Source organism: Apis cerana, linkage group LG14 (assembly GCF_029169275.1).
Source record: "Apis cerana isolate GH-2021 linkage group LG14, AcerK_1.0, whole genome shotgun sequence".
Taxonomy (NCBI): domain Eukaryota; kingdom Metazoa; phylum Arthropoda; class Insecta; order Hymenoptera; family Apidae; genus Apis; species Apis cerana.
Window position 1 is genome coordinate 632,090 of NC_083865.1, and position 19,530 is coordinate 651,619.

At 18.7% G+C, this 19,530-nt stretch overlaps 3 protein-coding genes across 5 annotated transcripts; 2 read left to right on the top strand and 1 right to left on the bottom strand.

Annotated features, from left to right (window-relative positions):
• Positions 1-8,031: 8,031 nt before the first annotated feature.
• Positions 8,032-14,590, top strand: LOC107992564 (methanethiol oxidase). 2 transcript variants are annotated; one of them, XM_062085155.1, is made up of 8 exons: positions 8,035-8,144; positions 8,665-8,828; positions 10,651-10,830; positions 11,009-11,312; positions 11,419-11,679; positions 11,912-12,245; positions 14,104-14,226; positions 14,339-14,590. In XM_062085155.1, the coding sequence occupies exons 2-8, from the start codon at positions 8,670-8,672 to the stop codon at positions 14,385-14,387; spliced, it is 1,410 nt and encodes a 469-aa protein (XP_061941139.1). In that variant the 5' UTR covers positions 8,035-8,144; positions 8,665-8,669; the 3' UTR covers positions 14,388-14,590. The 2 variants fall into 2 exon arrangements, with proteins under 2 accessions (XP_061941140.1, XP_061941139.1); XM_062085156.1 differs by lacking the exon at positions 10,651-10,830 and having other exon boundaries at positions 8,032-8,144.
• Positions 14,585-15,884, top strand: LOC107992575 (protein BUD31 homolog). Of its 2 annotated transcripts, XR_001764933.3 has the most exons (4): positions 14,585-14,965; positions 15,076-15,198; positions 15,288-15,562; positions 15,722-15,884. XR_001764933.3 is itself a non-coding variant. In XM_017048527.3 (3 exons), the coding sequence occupies exons 1-3, from the start codon at positions 14,731-14,733 to the stop codon at positions 15,503-15,505; spliced, it is 576 nt and encodes a 191-aa protein (XP_016904016.2). In that variant the 5' UTR covers positions 14,585-14,730; the 3' UTR covers positions 15,506-15,884. The 2 variants fall into 2 exon arrangements, 1 of the variants encoding a protein (XP_016904016.2); XM_017048527.3 differs by having other exon boundaries at positions 15,288-15,884.
• Positions 15,313-17,828, bottom strand: LOC107992557 (uncharacterized). Its single transcript, XM_028664188.2, has 2 exons — positions 17,486-17,828; positions 15,313-17,255 (listed from the first exon to the last, which is right to left on the bottom strand). Exons 1-2 carry the CDS (start codon positions 17,741-17,743, stop codon positions 15,990-15,992), a joined length of 1,524 nt encoding a protein of 507 aa, XP_028519989.1. The 5' UTR covers positions 17,744-17,828; the 3' UTR covers positions 15,313-15,989.
• Between the last annotated feature and the right edge of the window lie 1,702 nt (positions 17,829-19,530).

The following is a 19,530-nucleotide window of genomic DNA, read 5'->3' on the forward strand; positions in this document are numbered from 1 at the left end:
AGAGTTGATTTGTTTTAATTAAGAAATTAAAGCAAAATTGATAAAATTAATATTTATTATCAATTGAAAATTTTAATCCTTTCAGGTCGAAATCTTTTCTTTGTCGGTTTAAATAATATTTATTTATCTATATATTATTATCATATGAATGCTATAATATTTTGATTGTTTATTTATTAAAATTCGTATCATAGATTTAAAACTTGTATGCAACTGAGATACAATTCATCAATAGATACACAATCGCAGATAACAACAACAAATACAAAATGTTCGCTTTTGATTCTGCAAAAAAGCAAGTCATGAATTAACAATTTTATATGATATATTCAAGAATGTAACATTTTTTATTCTTAGTCAACTTTAAATTTGATATAGTTTATACAAATATAGCCAAAATTTTAATATTGGTATTTAATTATATCGAACAATATCTTTATAAAAATGCAAATTGAATCCAATTTATACTTTATGCCATTTATTTTCCAGAGAATGAAGACATGTTGTATACCTGCCAAATATTTTAATTTTAAGTTTACGAAATATTCTTATTTCTATTTTGATAATTCTGTAGAAGATTTTGATCATCTCGTTTTTCTCTAAGATTAAATCAATTTAATTTCCTAAATGATTCTTGCTTATAAAATTCTAATTTTTATTCATTGCATGGCTAATATTTTATGCAATTAAATCCATTTCAGATTTTTTGTTAAAGTATACATTATATACAACTATACACGAGCTTAAATTGTCGAATTTATACTTAATTTTTTTTATTTATTGGATATACATTTTGATAAAAAGATTAAAAATATTATTAAATAATAGTATTATATATTAATAACAACAATAATAATAATAATTATAATAATAATATTTGTTGTTATTAATATATCAAATTTCACAAATGACAGATAAAATTTTATCGATTTTTAAGAGTACAAAGACATAAAAATGTACATTTTTACCAAATCATTACAATTACCAAATATATAATTACTCATATTTTAAAAATTATGTTTAAAATGAAAAATAGATCCAAAAAAATATGGATTATAAGTGTGTTATAATTATATATATTTATTTATTATATAATATTTTATAATTCATAATTTATAATTTATTGATAAGATATCTATATATTCAATAAAAATATTATATCTAAATCCAATTTATCTGTTTCAAAATAGTATAATCATTCTACAGTAAGAGCAATATAGGAAATATTTTTAATTATTTGTTAATTCAACGAGATGTGCCCCATTATTAAATTTTTTTTATTTTTATATAAATTATATTTTTTCCAGACATATTTATTTATTTAAAAACCCAATATTATAATATAAAGTATTATATGTAATATAGTATAAATACTGCACTAGAAATATTTGTATTATTACAAAAATTAAATAATTTATTATTAATGCCTATTTTTTTAATAATTTTTTTAGAACATTTTTTTCATTCATCTTGTATATATTGCATTATATATTGCAACAATTGACGCAAATGAAAAATCAAATTCATTTAAAAAATGAATCTATGTATAATTTCATAGTAAAAAAAAACGAAATATCTATAATTCCGAATTTTATAAAAATTTATTTATTTTTTTTAATTAATGAATTCTCAATTTTTCAAAAAATTTTTATTAAAAAAAAATAATTTAATTTAATAATTAAAAAAAATAAAATAAAATTATATTTATAAAAATAAAAATAATTTATTTATTCTGAAAAATAAAATATAGAATTATTATAATTTTAAATATTTTTTATTTTGTTTATAAAAATAACATTTTAAAAAGAAATATATTGAATTTGATGTTTAATCAACAAATTTTTATAATAATGTGAAATAAAAATAATTTTTTTCACACTTTTAAATTTATTATTCATATTGAATCTTTTATATTTGATTTGTTTTAATTTAATTAAATTAAATTATTAATTTGCTTTTTTATAAATTGTCATTTTATTATTCCATGTTTTAATTCTTTGATTCTATTTCGATTTAATTTGATTATTATTATTTTTTTTTAATGAACAATTTTTTAAATAATTGTTTTATACAGTTTTATACAATTTTTCATTAATTGAATAATTTAAACATTTTTGGAACATAATCCCTAATATAAAAATATAAAGAGTGACAAAATATCTTTCTTTCTTGGTTTTTTAATTTTTTTTTTTAGTTATAAATGGAATGGAATATTTTGCAAATAGATTTGAATTTTAGCTAATTGAATTCGAATACTCTCCAAATATTTCGAAAAATAAAAATATTTTCAAATATACTTAATTCTAAATAAGATAGAAAAACTTGAAGAAATAAAAAGGTAAATAAATTCGAATACTGATCAGATAGATTCATAGAAATTTCATATGAATATATTACCAAAAATTTTCTACTCCAAGTTATTGTTTCTTTGCTATCTTTACAATCAATTATGATATCTCTTATAGATAATTCAGTTAATAATTAAAATTATAGGAATATAAATGATTTTAGATACATTTTTTGCAAAATAGAAATAGTTTTAGTTTTTTTAAAAAAAAATATATTTTCATATGATCAATGAAATTCACAAAAAAATATTTATGAAAAACTCTACTGTAACTATTTACTACATTTAAATATGCTTATAAATATATTATATAATATATTATTATGAATGTAAATATTTTAAATATTTCAAATCAAAATTTGGTTTTATTTATTTTATTAAAAATTTTGTTAAAAATTGTAATAATAATCTATTCTCATTAAACTATTATACTATCTATAATAATTATTATAAAACTATAATATTATATAACTATAATAATTATTATTATTATTAATATAATAATTATTATAATATAATAATTATAATAATTATTATTCAAATATTTTAGCATATAAAATTCAAATATGATAAATGTATAATTAATTAATTCAAACTTGATCAAAATTAATTTATTTTATTTTTTTTAATTAATTTTATGAAAGTGCATAAATTTCAATGAATGGTGAAAATTGCAATACTTCATATCCTTCAAAAAAAATTCATATCCTTATTTTAATTTTCTATAATGTCAGTTATTTTTAATACATAATTGAATTATGTATAAAAAAAGTTCCTAATTTGTTATAATAATATAAGAAAAAAGAAAATCGATTCCTTGATAATTGATTTAATTATTGTTAATTTTCAATTATTATCTATAATAGAAAAGCACTCATGGCATCGATCAATTTTCTTGATTCAAAATATTATTAAATAGGAAGCCAAATAGGAAATTATTAAAATAATAGAATAATAGAAATAGGAAATTATTAAAATAATAGAAAATTATTAAATAAATTATTAAAATAAAAGAATAACTAAATAATAAATATATAATATAGTATGAATAAATATGCATATGTCAAATCTGTAGAAGATTACAAATACGGACAATTTTTTAATATGTCAAATTTTCATGTGTCATTTTATCAATGACCAATTCAAATTAAAAACATAATGGTAAAAAATTTATAAATTATATTTTGCAATTAAAAATTAAAAGATAAAATAATAACTCTTGTTTAATAATAATACAATGAATATAAAAGCTATAATTAAATTATTCGCTTCACCAACAATTAATAAATTTGTTTTATATGTGAATTTATTAATAAAAAAATCTATTAATGACATATTTGCCATATTCATGACAAATATCGATGATTATCATATAAACATAGTATTGTTTATGATAGATAATTGCAAGAAATGCAAAATTAGTTAATATCATAAATTATTATAAATTAAGTTATAAGCATGAGAAATGAAATGAAACGCAATGAAATTTTATATATTTGAAAGATTAGTAGAACAAAAATATGCTTTAATTCTAGGTTTAGTTTCATTAAAATATTTTGAATTATAGAGATTTAGAACATTTTTATTATTATAACCTCATTAAGAATCGTTTTCTAACTAAAATTAGTAACAAGAGAAATAAAATTTTTTTATTCTTCCTATTTTTATATAAAAATAATATAAAATACAATATATTTCAATTCCAATAAAATCTCTTAGATTTCATCATAAAAAGCAATTGGATTAGTGTAAAATAGTTCATATAATGTATGATATATGTATATACATATTAAATTTATGTATACATACATATTATATATATATATGTGTGTATATATATATATATTCTACTATGTATATACTATATATATATATACTATATAATAATATACTATATATATATATATATTCGTGACATATCTTTGAAGAATCGATTCTAAAAGTTAATCAACAAAAAAGTTAGAATACAAAAATTTTTTGTGTTAAAACTTATTTATTAAGTTTGAATAATATAAATAATTGGAATTTATTATTAAATAAAGCAAAACACAAATAAAGTGAGATAATTTTGTCTATCATACCATTTTATTCTGTCTGCGTCTTATATTATTTAATGTAAATTTAAGTGACTTATAACTTAATAAATAAGTTAATCGATTTTATTTTTGTATATCATCTTTCATGTTTGTTTTAATCTTTAAAATTGATTCTTAATTATATAAATACTCTACATACAAAAATTGTAAAATTAAAAATAAATTTTAATATTTTAGAAAATAATATTTTTATATTTCTATTTTAAATATTAAATATTATATATATTTATATTTCTATTTTAAAAAATAATCTATTCATAATTAAAATATTAATTGTTTGTAAATAATAATTTTATTATAATAATTAATTTTTTATAATAAATTTTGTCAATTTATTTTTATATTAGTCATTTATTTATTGAATATTATAATGATTAAACTATTTTTTTTGAAATATTTTTAAATATGAAAATTTTTCCAATATTAAAATAATATATTTTATTTAATAAATAAAAAAAATATATTTCTATATTTTATATTTATATATTTAAAAAATAATTATAAAAATATATTCTTTTCAACAGTATTTTTAACCTTCATAATGATTATAATACTTTCTTATGTTTTCAATAACAGAAAATTCAAACAAGAAATAATTTTCTATTTATTTTTTGTAATAAATATGTCGAAAAATATACTATGCATGATGTTTGTAAATATGCGTGCATAATCTGATAGTATTATTTAACTATAGAGTAATGCTAATAAATATATATTATAAATCAAGAAAATTTATCGATAATAAAAAATATGTTTTTACTCTAATCTGTTCACAATCATTAAAAAAGACTTTTTCTTTTCCTTATTTTCTTTCTTTTCCATCTCTTTTTATTTTAATTTCTTTTATTTTAAATTTAAATTTTCTTTGATTTCTTGATTTTAAATTAAAGTAGATTTTAATTTATTTCATTTAATATTTATAAATATTATAAAATTAAATTAACTATTTTATTGTTGAAAAAATATTTGATCTTAATTTAAAATTAATGTTAAAAAAGTAAATAATTAACAATTATTTTTTACATTATACATATGTTAAAATTCAATTATTCTTATGATTTTGATATATTATTTATTTTGAAAGTAGTAAGAAATAATTTCTCATTTCATTGTATTATATAAAAATTCGTTAAAAAGTGTAAAATATTTATAGTAATTAAATTAATAGTAATTAGTAATAAATAGTAATTGAATTAATTAATTTTTATTATTTTATCAAATTTACATTTTTATTTAATATTTTGTAAAAATAATAGAATTTGTAAAGTAATTTAAAAAATAATTAAAATTTGTAGAATAATTACAAAAGAAGAATAAAGAAAGTAATAGAAAAAAAAGAGAAAAAAAGAGGAAAAAAAATAGAAAATACATCATGTTTTTCATGATTTTGAAATATGTTGCGAAAGATTAAATGTTATATAACTTTTCTTAACACATCTAATTATTGCTCTTTAAATTTCGAAGAATTTTTAAAAAATAATTGCTATTATATTAAATTTTATCTATACATTAAATTTTAAAAATTTTAAATTTCATGACCAGCATATGTATTAACATGAAATTTTCACTTATTATAATTGTTTACACATATATATCATGATAACTGACAAATAATATGAATTATGTTACCATATTTTTATTTTATAATTATATTATTATATTTATAAATATAAATACAAATATTATTATATTTATAGAATTTTTGAACAAGAATTGTTTTATATGTTATTTTATTTGCATTAGATCTCAAGTTCAATATGAATAGAATTGAGATACTTTTAAACCCATTAAAATCAATGAAGAAGTAACTTTTTAATCAATTATATTATCGATTTTTGATCAATTATATATGTCTTATTTATCTGTCATATATATATTTTTTCTTCTTTTATATATTGTTAAAATGAATAAATTAAGTTATTTGATTTGTATTATTAAAAAATATTAAAATAACTCTTAAATTTATTTTTTCATTAACAATTTTTTTAAATATTTTTTTTATATATAAGATATATATAATATATAATATATATAATAATTTTTTTTTATATATAATATATATGTTTATACCTGTTTTTAGTTTTGTAAAATTTAATTGTTATTATTACATTGAAATTTAGATATTTATATTTCATCTTTTGAATAGAATATAAAAATAAAATGTGAAACAACTTCTAGACGATCAAAATTACAATGATCGAATAACAAATACGAAATATAAAGTATATTTTGATTATCGATTGAATAATAAATGACAATTATATCTTACCGACATATATAGTAAATGATGATTGCGCGATCTATCACGAATATATATGTATATAATAATTAATTATTGTTCAATATAGTAGTAACAATTTTTTTGCAAATATCAGAAAACTTTTGACTGAGTTATATGTATAGAAAATTGAATAATTATTCGGAATAGAATTTTCTGATTTAATTTTAATCATTTTTAAATATATAGAGGATAAAATTTTGAACAACTTTTTCTTTTGCTAGTCAGTAATTTTCAAAATACAAAAAAAATTGTTATTTAATCTTAATTTTCGAAATATTTGCAAAAAAATTGCTACTAATATATAGAATCTTATACATACATATCTGTAATTGACTGTAACGTCTGTGACTATCATTTATTTATTGTTTTTATAAATACATTGCACAGGCAGCTTTCAAAAACAAAACTAATTTTTAATAATAATGTTACAAAACTATTTCTTTATGAATTATGATACCTTAAAATCCAAATGTTTCAAATCCAATGTTAAACTTAAGAATTCTAAATCCTTCGGACAATGAATATATGAATATATAATATGAATATAATATGAATATATAATATGAATATATAAATGTTATTATTGATATTTATAGTTATAATTTCAATTATTATAATTAAGATCGCTCAAAAATTTTATATTTTATTTTATATTTTATTTTTGCATTCCGAAAAAGATATTCTTAGCATTGGATTTGAAATATTTTCCCATCATAATTCATAAACAAGTAGATTTTTTATTAATTCATTTGTTATATTTTAATTATTTATTATCATTATTACAAGTGACACATAGTTATGCACACGCAACTGCGAATATAAACGTATAAAAGAAATTCTATATAATAATAATAGAGATCTTTTTTTGCAAATATCTCGAAAACTAAAATTAAGTAACGGTAACGTATAAAAGAAAAGTTTTCAAAATATTGATTTCTACAACAATATATAAAAATCATGGAAATTAATAAAGATTTTCCTATTTCAAATAATTACCAAAAATTGTTTAAATTGTTTTCTATAACATATGTAAAAATATATGAGGATATCGCACATCGATACATTGATTAGATTTATAATTCAATTTCGTTTTCGTTAAATCTTAAGAATTTATAAGTTTCATTTTTTATCTTTGAATATTTTTATTATTTTAACATAACATAATAATATATCATAAAATTTGTATTTCCATTCATAAAATATTAAATCTCATTAATAATAATAAATAAAATATTTGAATAATATTATATAACAGATATATGTATATGTATATCTATATGTAAGAACATGTATATATATTTATATATGGAATATATCATGGAGTTCCCTTCTCCAATTCCATTGTCATTATCTAATATTATCATTATTTAAAGATAGACATACTCAGATAATTCTTCAATATTCAGTGACACGTTACATGGTAAGTGCGTATTAAAAATATATATTTCTCTGTATGTCAAAATTGATTTTATTTCAATAAAAATTGAAAATAATTATTTATAATTTTATTATTATATTATGGAAAAATATTATTATAATAATATTTATTTATCATTATTTATTATTACGATATATATTAATTCCTTCTTTTTTTGTTCATTTAATATTTAATTTTCAATTTTATATTTTTTTATTCTAATTACTAAATAACATAAAATTTACAATATTGTCGGTTGATTATTATAAGAATATATTATAAGAAAATATATAATAATATAATTATGAAATGATATTATACGATGAATATAGCTCAAACGCGAAAAGATCATGTATCTGTTTACAAATTTAAAATTTTCTGTTAAAATGTACATCTTAATTTAAAATTTCTATATGAAATGTGATTTAATAATGAAAATATATATATATTTATGATAATGAGATATCTAAAATAGCAAATACTTCGCATTTTTTATACATATATATATTCAATCATATTTTAGATACTATGAATTGCAGTGGTCCTGGTTATAGATCGCCAAAAGCAGCAATGCTCGAAGGCCCACGTGAGAAACTTATGTATGTAGTGTGTATTCATACAGATAAAAATAAATCTGATGTTCTATGCACAGTTGATATAGATCCTAATAGCACAGATTATTGTAAGGTATGATAAATTTTATTAATAAATATATAAATAATATATAAATAATAATATTATTAATAAATATTATATATTATATATTATATATTATATATTATATATTAATATATTGAATATATTTATTATATATATTAATTTATTGAATATATTTATTATATATATTAATTTATTGAATATATTTATTATATATATTAATATATTCAATATATTTATTATATATATTTAATTATATTTTATATTTTAATGAATATTACATTATTTCAATAGTATAAGAAAAATTAATAGAGAATGAAAAAAATGTTAGTATTTAATAAAGACATTAAAAACTAAATTAAAATAAAAAATAATTGATAAAAATAATAAAATATCAAGTCTTTGTTTATATTTCGGTAACAATATTTAAAAATAATAATATAAAAAATACATATTACAAAATACATAAAATTAATAATATAAAAAATACATATTGTAAATATAAAATAAAATAACAAATCATACTATGATGGAATACAATCATTACAAGAATCACATATGTATATGTATAGTGCAGAATTAGAAAGATGATTAAAATCTCTCTTACAGAGAGATTCACTCTTACAAAGAATATAGATTAATTATTTAATGTCCCAATATATAAAACATGTATATTAGTTAAGAGTATCATATAAATAATTATATTGTTTATTAAATAATTAAATTTACTAAATAAATAATTATATTGTTTATCTTATCATATAATTCTATTGTTTAAGTAATCATCAAATTTGTACTATTTCTATATTTATTTATTGTATAGTATTTATGTATTTTATATTTACATATTAAAATATATATATACTAAATTGTTATCAATTCGTGTAGAAAAAATTATAAATAAAGTATACAATGCAAATTGCCAAAATCTTGAATAATTTGTCAAAAAAGTCGATTTCAATGATATGAAAATGTGTTGTTAAACCTTAAGAGTTTTTTCTTGTTAATAAATTTTAATAATTTTTTTCATTTGCAATAAGACATTTCTTTAGAACATAAAAAATAAATTTATTTTTATTTTTTTAACGATTTTAATCGTTTTAAGAAAGTTAATTTATCAACAATAAGACAATGAAATAATTACCATATTTAATAATAATAAATAAATAAAAATATTTTTTTGAAAGAAAAATAAATCCTAATTATTTTTTATTTTAGTTTAGTTACTTGACTAAAGGCTTATCACTTTAAACAATATTTCATATTATTGTATGTTATGATATAAATAGCCGCTTTATAATAGTCATATTTCTATATTTCAGCTTTATCAATTCATTACAAAATAGCATTTTACGTTCTAAGTCATCTTAATTGTTAATAGTTGAATTTCAATAAGCACATATTCCTATAAGTGTGAGATACTATATTTCAAATATATAAGTATATATTCATATTCAAAATTATGTATATGAAAAATTATGTACGTGCGAAATTAATAAAAAATTTTAACATTGCGTAAAAACGAATATGTTTAATATAAGAAATATATTATATTATTAATTATAACAAATATTATTTTAAATCGAACAAAACTGAAACTTAAAATAATATAATATAATAATAAAATAATATATATATATATAATTTATATATATAATACAATATATATAAAATGAATATTTAATATAATATATATATATATAAGATATAAATTATAATAAAATTTTTATTTTTCACATATATAAAAGAATTAATGAAAAACACAATAATATTTATATATAATATTTGTATGGAAATTTTTATTAGAAATTTGCATATATATTAAAACTTGATCACAAAAAATATTTTATAGATTATTCATAAATTACGAATGCCTCACATTGGTGACGAATTACATCATTCTGGTTGGAATATTTGTAGCAGTTGTCATAATAAACAACAAAAACGAGATACTCTGATACTTCCATGTTTGATGTCCGATCGTGTTTACTTCATTGATACAAGCTCTGAACGAACTCCATCAATCAAAAAAGTTGGATTATATTTTATTATTGTTTTATATAAATATATAAATATAAATAATCGAAAATTTTATGCATATTTCATTATAATGTCATTTCAATGTTTTTCATAAATTTTAAATTTAATATTTTATATAAAAGAATGTTTCAATAGAAATAGAAATAACTATAATTCTGTTTTTTAATAAGGTATTAAGCTCGATAGAAGTAAACCAATATGGGATATCAACTTTACATACAAGTCATTGTTTACCAACTGGTGAAATTTTGATTTCTGCAATGGGTAAACCAAATGGAGATGCTATAGGTGAATTTCTTTGCATTAATGCAGAAACACTCGAAGTGAAAGGTACTTGGACCATAGGAGAGAAAAAAGCAGCATTCGGTTATGATTTTTGGTATCAACCGTATCATGACGTACTCGTTGCATCTGAATGGAGCGTACCTAGAGTTTTCAAAAAAGGCTATACTACAACTGATATAGCTGATTCTGGTTAATTATTATTTTCTATATTTATCGATTATTGCTTATTTCCTTATTTGTTTATTTTTTATTTAATAAATAAAACTTTTACTTTTTTCCATATTTTATATAATAGCAATATATGGAAGAAGCTTAAATTTTTATTCATGGAACGAAAGAAAATTGAAACAAGTTTTAAATTTGGGTGAAGATGGAATTGCGCCACTTGAAATACGATTTCTTCATAATCCAAAATCTAGCGAAGGATTTGTAGGATGTGCGGTTACTTCAAATGTATATAAATTTTATAAAACATCAAATGGAGAATGGGCTGCAAAAAAGGTGATTCAAATTCTTAATAAACAAGTGGAAGGATGGATTGCTCCACAAATGCCAGGTATATATATATACTTCTATCTATACAAATAACAACAATTTAAATAAAATAAAATTCAAATAATATTTTATAAGAATATTATATAATATTATAATAATATTTATAACAATATTATAGAATCATTATTATTATTATTTATTATTATATCATTTCAATATATGTAACAATTTGTAATAATTTTTATTAAAATAATTATTTATCATTTATTTTTATTATATGTTTGCATATATAGGAATGATAACAGATATTTTGATTAGTCTTGATGATAAATATCTTTATTTATCAAATTGGCTTCATGGAGATATTAGACAATATAATATTTCTGATACAGAAAGACCAAAATTAGTTGGTCAAATTTTTCTTGGTGGCTCAATTTTAAATGATTCAAAAATTCGTATAATTGAAGATAACGAACTTACTGAACAACCAGCTCCAATTTATATAAAAGGCCGACGTCTTTATGGATCTCCACAAATGCTTCAATTAAGTCTCGATGGAACACGTTTATATGTGACCACTTCCATTTTTAAGCCATGGGATCAACAATTTTATCCTGAGCATGTCAAGTATAAATTAAAGCATTGATTAATTTTTATTTATAATTTATTCAATAGTTTATTCAATTTTTTCTAATAAGTAATAATTATTATTTTTCTTTACTTTTTATATATACTCATACTCATAAGATTAACATTCGGCTATTATTTTTAATTTGTATATAAAAATGAAATGAAAAAGAATATAAAGCTCTTATTGTGTCTTTATAAATGCATAAAGAATTTTTTCATTACAATGATTTATTTGAACAATGAATTTAAAATTAAAGAATATTATATTGTCACATTATTTAATCACTTCAGGAAAAAGATATTTTATTTATAATATTTTATTTTATAATAATATATTTTAATTTAATTATATGAATAAGTTACTGTTACTACTATTATTCTTATTTTTATTCTTATTCTTATTATTATTATTATTATTATTGTTATTTTTATTATTATCATTATTATTGTTAAAGAAATTATTAACATGATTTATGAACTGTGATAAATTTATGAACTGTGATAAATATTTTATATTTTATATTTTTATATCATTGACATAATATATAAATATTTTTATGTACAAAATAATGATCTCAAATATAATTTTGAATATAAATATAAATAATGTAATAATTTTCATAGAAGATTATTACATAAGAAAATTTAAAAAAACAATGATATATATGTTTTCAAAACAAAAATATATAGAGAGTTCTCAAAAGTATACAAAAAAAGATAATTTTTTATATAAAATTAAATTGAAAATATAGAATACAATTTTCATATATAACTCTGTTTTTAAAAAAATTAAATTTAAAAATTTGTTGAATGATAATCTCATATTTAATTTTCTCGATCTATTTAATCACGATTGCATTATCTAAATTTACAAAAAATGCAAAGAAAGATTAAATATAATTTAAAAAAAATAAAAGCTAATAATAAATAAATATTAAAAATATTGCCTATAAATTTTAATAAATTATAGAAATTATAGAAATGAATTGATAATAATTTTTTAAAATTTTTTATTTGTTCAAGTACTTGAATATTATCTTTTAATTCATGATATTTTAGTTAGATAGTGATAATTATATTATATTAAACAATTAATATAACAAGCTATAATGAAAAGTATAGTTAATAATTTTGATATTGATTAATAAAAATAGTGATATAAACAAAGTATATATATTTATTGGATATGTATAAATATATACAATAAATTTTTAAATTTGATTTTTTCGAAAAAGCCACATAATAAAATTTATTCTATATTTTTAAAAAATCGCTCTTTTTTTGATATTACAATTTCAAAAATACTTATTATATTTAATTTATATATTATATATAAAAATAATTTTAAAAAATTTTAAATAAATTTTCTAATATTAAATAAAAAATTGTAATATTTACATTTAAAATTTGTACATACATATATTTGTATAACTTATTGTTTTATTCTTATATATTTATCCATCAGTCTTACCAACTTTGACAATTTTATAATTATTTTATATTTTATAATAATAAACTAACAATAATGTAAATAAATAATTGTAATTTAAATATATATATATATATATATATGTATATATATACACATATATAAGTAAAAATAATTAAAATTTCGAATAAAGTTTCTTTAAATAATAATTTTACTTAATATTTTAAAATGCATAATATTTATTCATAACTATTATACTTGATCTACTTTTCATATTATAACCTCGTCATTTGATATAATTATCAATTATTCAATGCTTTAAATAATAAATTATTAAAGTAACTTTATTCTTAACTTCAACCGTTAAAATTTTATTCATCTCTATGATATAATGTATAATGATATATATAATTTATTATTTATTAGAAATGGTTCAACCATGGTCAAGTTGGACATTGATATTCGAAATGGAGGTTTAAAACTCGATGATGAATTTTTGGTAGATTTCGGCATAGAGAAAGATGATATTTTACTTGCACATGAAATGCGGTTTGAATTCTATTATATTTAATTATTTTATTTTATTTAATTATTTAATTATTTTATATATATAATTATATATATAAAATTTCAAAATAATAATTATAATATTTTTTTTTAGTTATCCAGGAGGTGATTGTACATCAGATATATGGCTATCAGAAGATTAAAGTATTCATTTATTCAGAATATTTTTTTATTAGAATTAAAAATGATATATTTTAATCAAAATTCTTTAAAAATATTAGATTTTATTAATTATAGAAAAAAGTATTTCTAAACATCTTTTTATATCAAATGATATTTTTTTATGAATTATATTTTTTTAATTATAAACTATTATATATTAATAAATTTTTTGCCTTTGAATATATTTTTTTTAAATTTATTTTTTTATTTTTTTTCCTTTCATCCTATTTCTGATTTGTATATAAATATACAGATAATATATTTATTATTTATATTTTCGATTTAATAATTTGATTACAGATTAATGAGATACGTATTTGAGGTATGTATTGTATATATACATATTTAAATTTGATTTTTGCATATGTAGTGACACTAGTGTTTACATTTTCAATTTTATCGTGTTCATATATAACATTGCCGACGCTATATTTTCTTGAAAAGCTATTTTCTTGTGAATTAAAAATGCCAAAAGTACGTAGAAGTAAAAAACCTCCGCCAGATGGTTGGGAATTAATTGAACCAACATTAGAAGAATTAGAACAGAAAATGCGAGAAGGTAATGATACAAAAAGAAATAAAGGTTATGGTTAGAAAATTAGGTTAGAAATGAAATGTTTTTATCTTATACAATTTTTTAATTTGAATTATTTTATATTTGGATTTCAGCTGAAACGGAACCTCATGAAGGCAAACGCAAACAAGAATCTTTATGGCCTATATTTAAAATACATCATCAAAAATCACGATATATATATGATTTGTATTACAGACGGAAAGCTATAAGTCGTGGTCAGTAAAAATATATAGATCGTTTTCTAATTTATTTCAATTTATTTTTATTTTAATTTATTTCATTTATTCATTATTATTTTTTCCAGAATTGTATGATTATTGTCTGAATGAAAATATAGCAGATAAGAATTTGATAGCGAAGTGGAAAAAGGTGGGATATGAAAACTTATGTTGTTTACGTTGTATACAAACCAGAGACACTAATTTTGGCACAAATTGTATTTGTCGAGTACCTAAAGGCAAACTTGAAGAAGGCAGAATAGTGGAATGTATTCATTGTGGATGTAGAGGATGTTCTGGATAACATTTGGCAATAATAAATAAAATAAGATGCGTATTTACATTTTTGTCAATTGACATTGTATGTTATTAAACATTTTATTGCATAATACTAATGACCTATGAAAGTATTAACATGAAAATTATAAACATATGTATATCTTTATTATCATTTTTATCATATAACTCTAAGTATTCATATAAATTTTAGAACTATATTGCTATCTTTATATAATTGCAGGTTTTTCGTATTTGAATTATCATACAACTAATTGAAGTATACAGATGAATACAAAATTCTTAATCTCGAACAAAAAAATATATATCACTTTTTTAATATGAAATACTTATTGTACGTATAGAAACTAAAATGAAATAAATAATTTTTTGTTCAATTTCAAAAATGATGTAATAAAAATTGAATAAGATTTACAATATTAAACATAATATTGTTTATATTTTTCATATATTCATTTTTATTTATATTTTTAATATAAACGCGAAGTTTTTTAATCGTGATATTTTTCATACAGTTCCGTAAAAATTGTTTGACTTTCTTTATGAGCAGATGTTTGCAAACATTGATTGTTTAAGATAATATATCTTTTACCTTTTCGCCAAACTGTAGCAGTTGGTAATGTATAAGTTTCTTTGTTAGTATGATGAATTGTATTCGTTTTCGCAGATAAAAGTGAAATAGCGGAACGACATTCTGATGTAGTGAAATCACTTGGAGCAGTTTGTGTAGCAATTCCAATGATTTGCCAAGAATATTTAATACTGCAATTACAAATTGGTTCATCATCGACAAGAGTATTTTCTTTAACTAAACTGTCCAAAAGTGTTTGTGACGTTTGTGAACCTGTACCAATCACCTGCCACGAATATTTTATTTTACAAGAATGACGATCATTTTTGTGCAAGTCTGTATCATTTTGAAGTCGAGATCGATTTTTTGTAAGAAATGATAGAATTGAATAATCAATATTTTCCCGAGAATTATTTTCAAAATTACGCGTAGATAAAATTTTTTTATGCATATTTTCTATTACATCTGTCTCATTTGTTTCTGAAAAATTGTCCGATGTTGGAGGATGAAACATTGAACACCGAATTTCTTTAAAAGCATTCGATTCAATGCATTTCATTGGATATTGTGATTCTTCTCTTTGATTAATAATAGTATTAGAAATTGTGTCTCTTATGGTTACACCGACATTTCTTAAAACAGAATCACAATAAGGATCAAAGAAACATTGTTTTTCAGTTCTGTCATTCTTCTTTGTTGCTGTTATTGCTGTAGCACTTAATGAAATATTTGAAGTATTGTTAGATATAATTGAATTATTTAAGATATTGTTTTCAGATATCTTCTCGCTAGAACTTGGAGAAAAACATTTAGTCCGATTAGAATCATATTGTGACGTATAAATAACATTCTTCGGTTTATGTAATTTTAATTTTTTATTATTATTATTTGTCTTTGAAAGATTTGACAAAATATTATTAATGCCATCAATTGATAATTTTCCATTAGTTTTATCATTTTTCTTCAATTTATTCGATTTAGCTATGTTCTTATTGGAAAAAGATTGATATTTAGAAAATGAAGTCAAAGGCAAATCAGAAATTGACGAAGGAAATACTAATATTTGTTTTTTATTTTGCGATCGTACAGAGAATTCTTTGGATTGATCATTTATAAAACTGTAACTTTTGTCAATTAAATGCGATCGTTTTTTTGACATTTTTACTTCATGTTTACTTATATTAGTCTGAAATCATTAACATTACATATTAATTACTTTACTTTTTTTTTTCTAAAAAAATCTTGTACGCATACATAAAAATGAAAATTAAAGAAAAAAGTAAGAAAGAAAGAAAAAGCAAATAAAGAAAACTTAGAAAAACAGAAAACTAAACAGAAAACAGATAAAAAGAAAAATTCATTTTCGAAAAATAAGATATTTTAAATATACTACTAGATTTGTATGTATGTTTTTACCGGAAGACAACATGGTTTTTTCAACAATGATACTGTTATGCCGTTGTTAGATTGACATAATTTATAAAACTCTGTCTTGCGCTTAGGAATATTGCTCTGTATTGCATCACTTCGTTTCTTGGTAAATATGGTTTTCGTTACAGGTACAAAAACATTCTTCGTAATTACTTCGATATTCGGTACAAATGATGCTTTTGAATTTAAGACATTTTTAATTTTTGACATATGACTATTTTTTGTGACAGTTTTAACCTCCATTATGTTTCTTAATCGAATATAAGCTACTAAATGTTATTTCTGTGGTTCTTTTTAATTTATGATGTTTACTTTTAAATTTGTTACATTTCGAAAGTAAATGAAATGAAAAAAAAGTAAATGGAAACAAAGGTTAAACAACTTCAAGAAAGAAAAAAAATCAGTTAGCTATGTAAAAAAAAAGAAAAAGAGAGAGAAAGAAAGAAAAAAAAGATTCCAGTAATATATATTTTATCGAGATTCTCTTATTCATGTAACAATTTTCATTAGATATTCACTAACTACAATAATTCTTTGCTAAGATTAGAATCTATCGCTTAATAATAAAATAAATATTATAGATATATTTAAAAAATTATCATATTATACTACAAAGAAAAAAAAAATATGTTATGTAAGTTATGAAATTTATACAATTTATGTATTCATTTAAATTAAAAAAGAAATCTGACAATTCAACACAAAAAATTGTAGTAAATTTATCTAATAAGATTAAATTTTTTTTCTTATCCCATTTCATAGAGGATATTTTTTATTTGTAAAAAATATAATAATATTATAATGCTGACATTGTTGACAATAGCAATAAAAGCGTTTTTCAACGATAAAAGTAATGCCGACAATGACGAGAAATAGTATAATAATAATGATAATATAATCATGTTTCGTGTAATCATAATACTTATTATTATATTTATCATAAATATAATAATAAGCATAATAAATAATATAACATATATAGTACATACATGTATGCAAATATATCAATATTGAAACTAATATAAGTCATTGTTTTAAATTATAAATATTATAAAAATATTATAAATATTATAAAAACAGCAGTATGAAAAAAAATAAAAAATCTAGATTGATGAATTTAAATCAAAATTAACAAAAGAGTATTATTATGTAATTAATAATAACATGAAGAAAAGTATAGAAAAGTAATAAATTTCGATTGTCTCAAGAATTCTTCATCAAGTCGACAATATTGATCATATTTTAAAAAATTAATTAATGATAATTCAATAGCGTAATCAATTTGATCGAATTGAAAAGACAAACAGATCTCGATAAATTTAATATATCGTTTCCCATTTGTCTTCTTATATGTAAGTATTTACGATGATCATAAACATCATTTCTAATGATTTGTAATAATATATATGTATGTAAACATGTGTAAACGTGCACGCATGCACTTTTTTGTTATAACACTTTACTTCACGCCTGACAGTGAAGCTTTAGTAAACTTTCTATCAATGTTTTTGTAAAATTCTAAATTATTATGATATTAAATATAATCTAATTAGAAAATGTGATTTATATACAAAAAAAATGTAATTTATCATGAAATTATATAATAATATAATTATATAATTTTATCAATATTTTAAAGGTTATTTACTCGAGATGCACTTTTATACTAAACACTTTCTATTTCTTGATATATACAATTTTATTCGGCATATTCTCGAGAAATAACGCGCGTACGTATGATTACGAATGTATAACGTACACGTACAAACATCCGCAGGCACTCTTATCAGTATATATAACGCAAATATATTGTGCGAACATAAATTAAATTCATATAAATTAAATATCTGAAAATGTTATCTTATCAAGTCTCTATTTACGTATACATTATGAGAAAAAGATATTTTTTAATATATATATATATATAAAACAATATATATATTGTTTATATATTTCTTAATTTCTCGTATTTGTACTACATTCTCTCTCTCTCTCTCTCTCTCTCTCTCTCTCTCTCTCTCTCTCTCTCT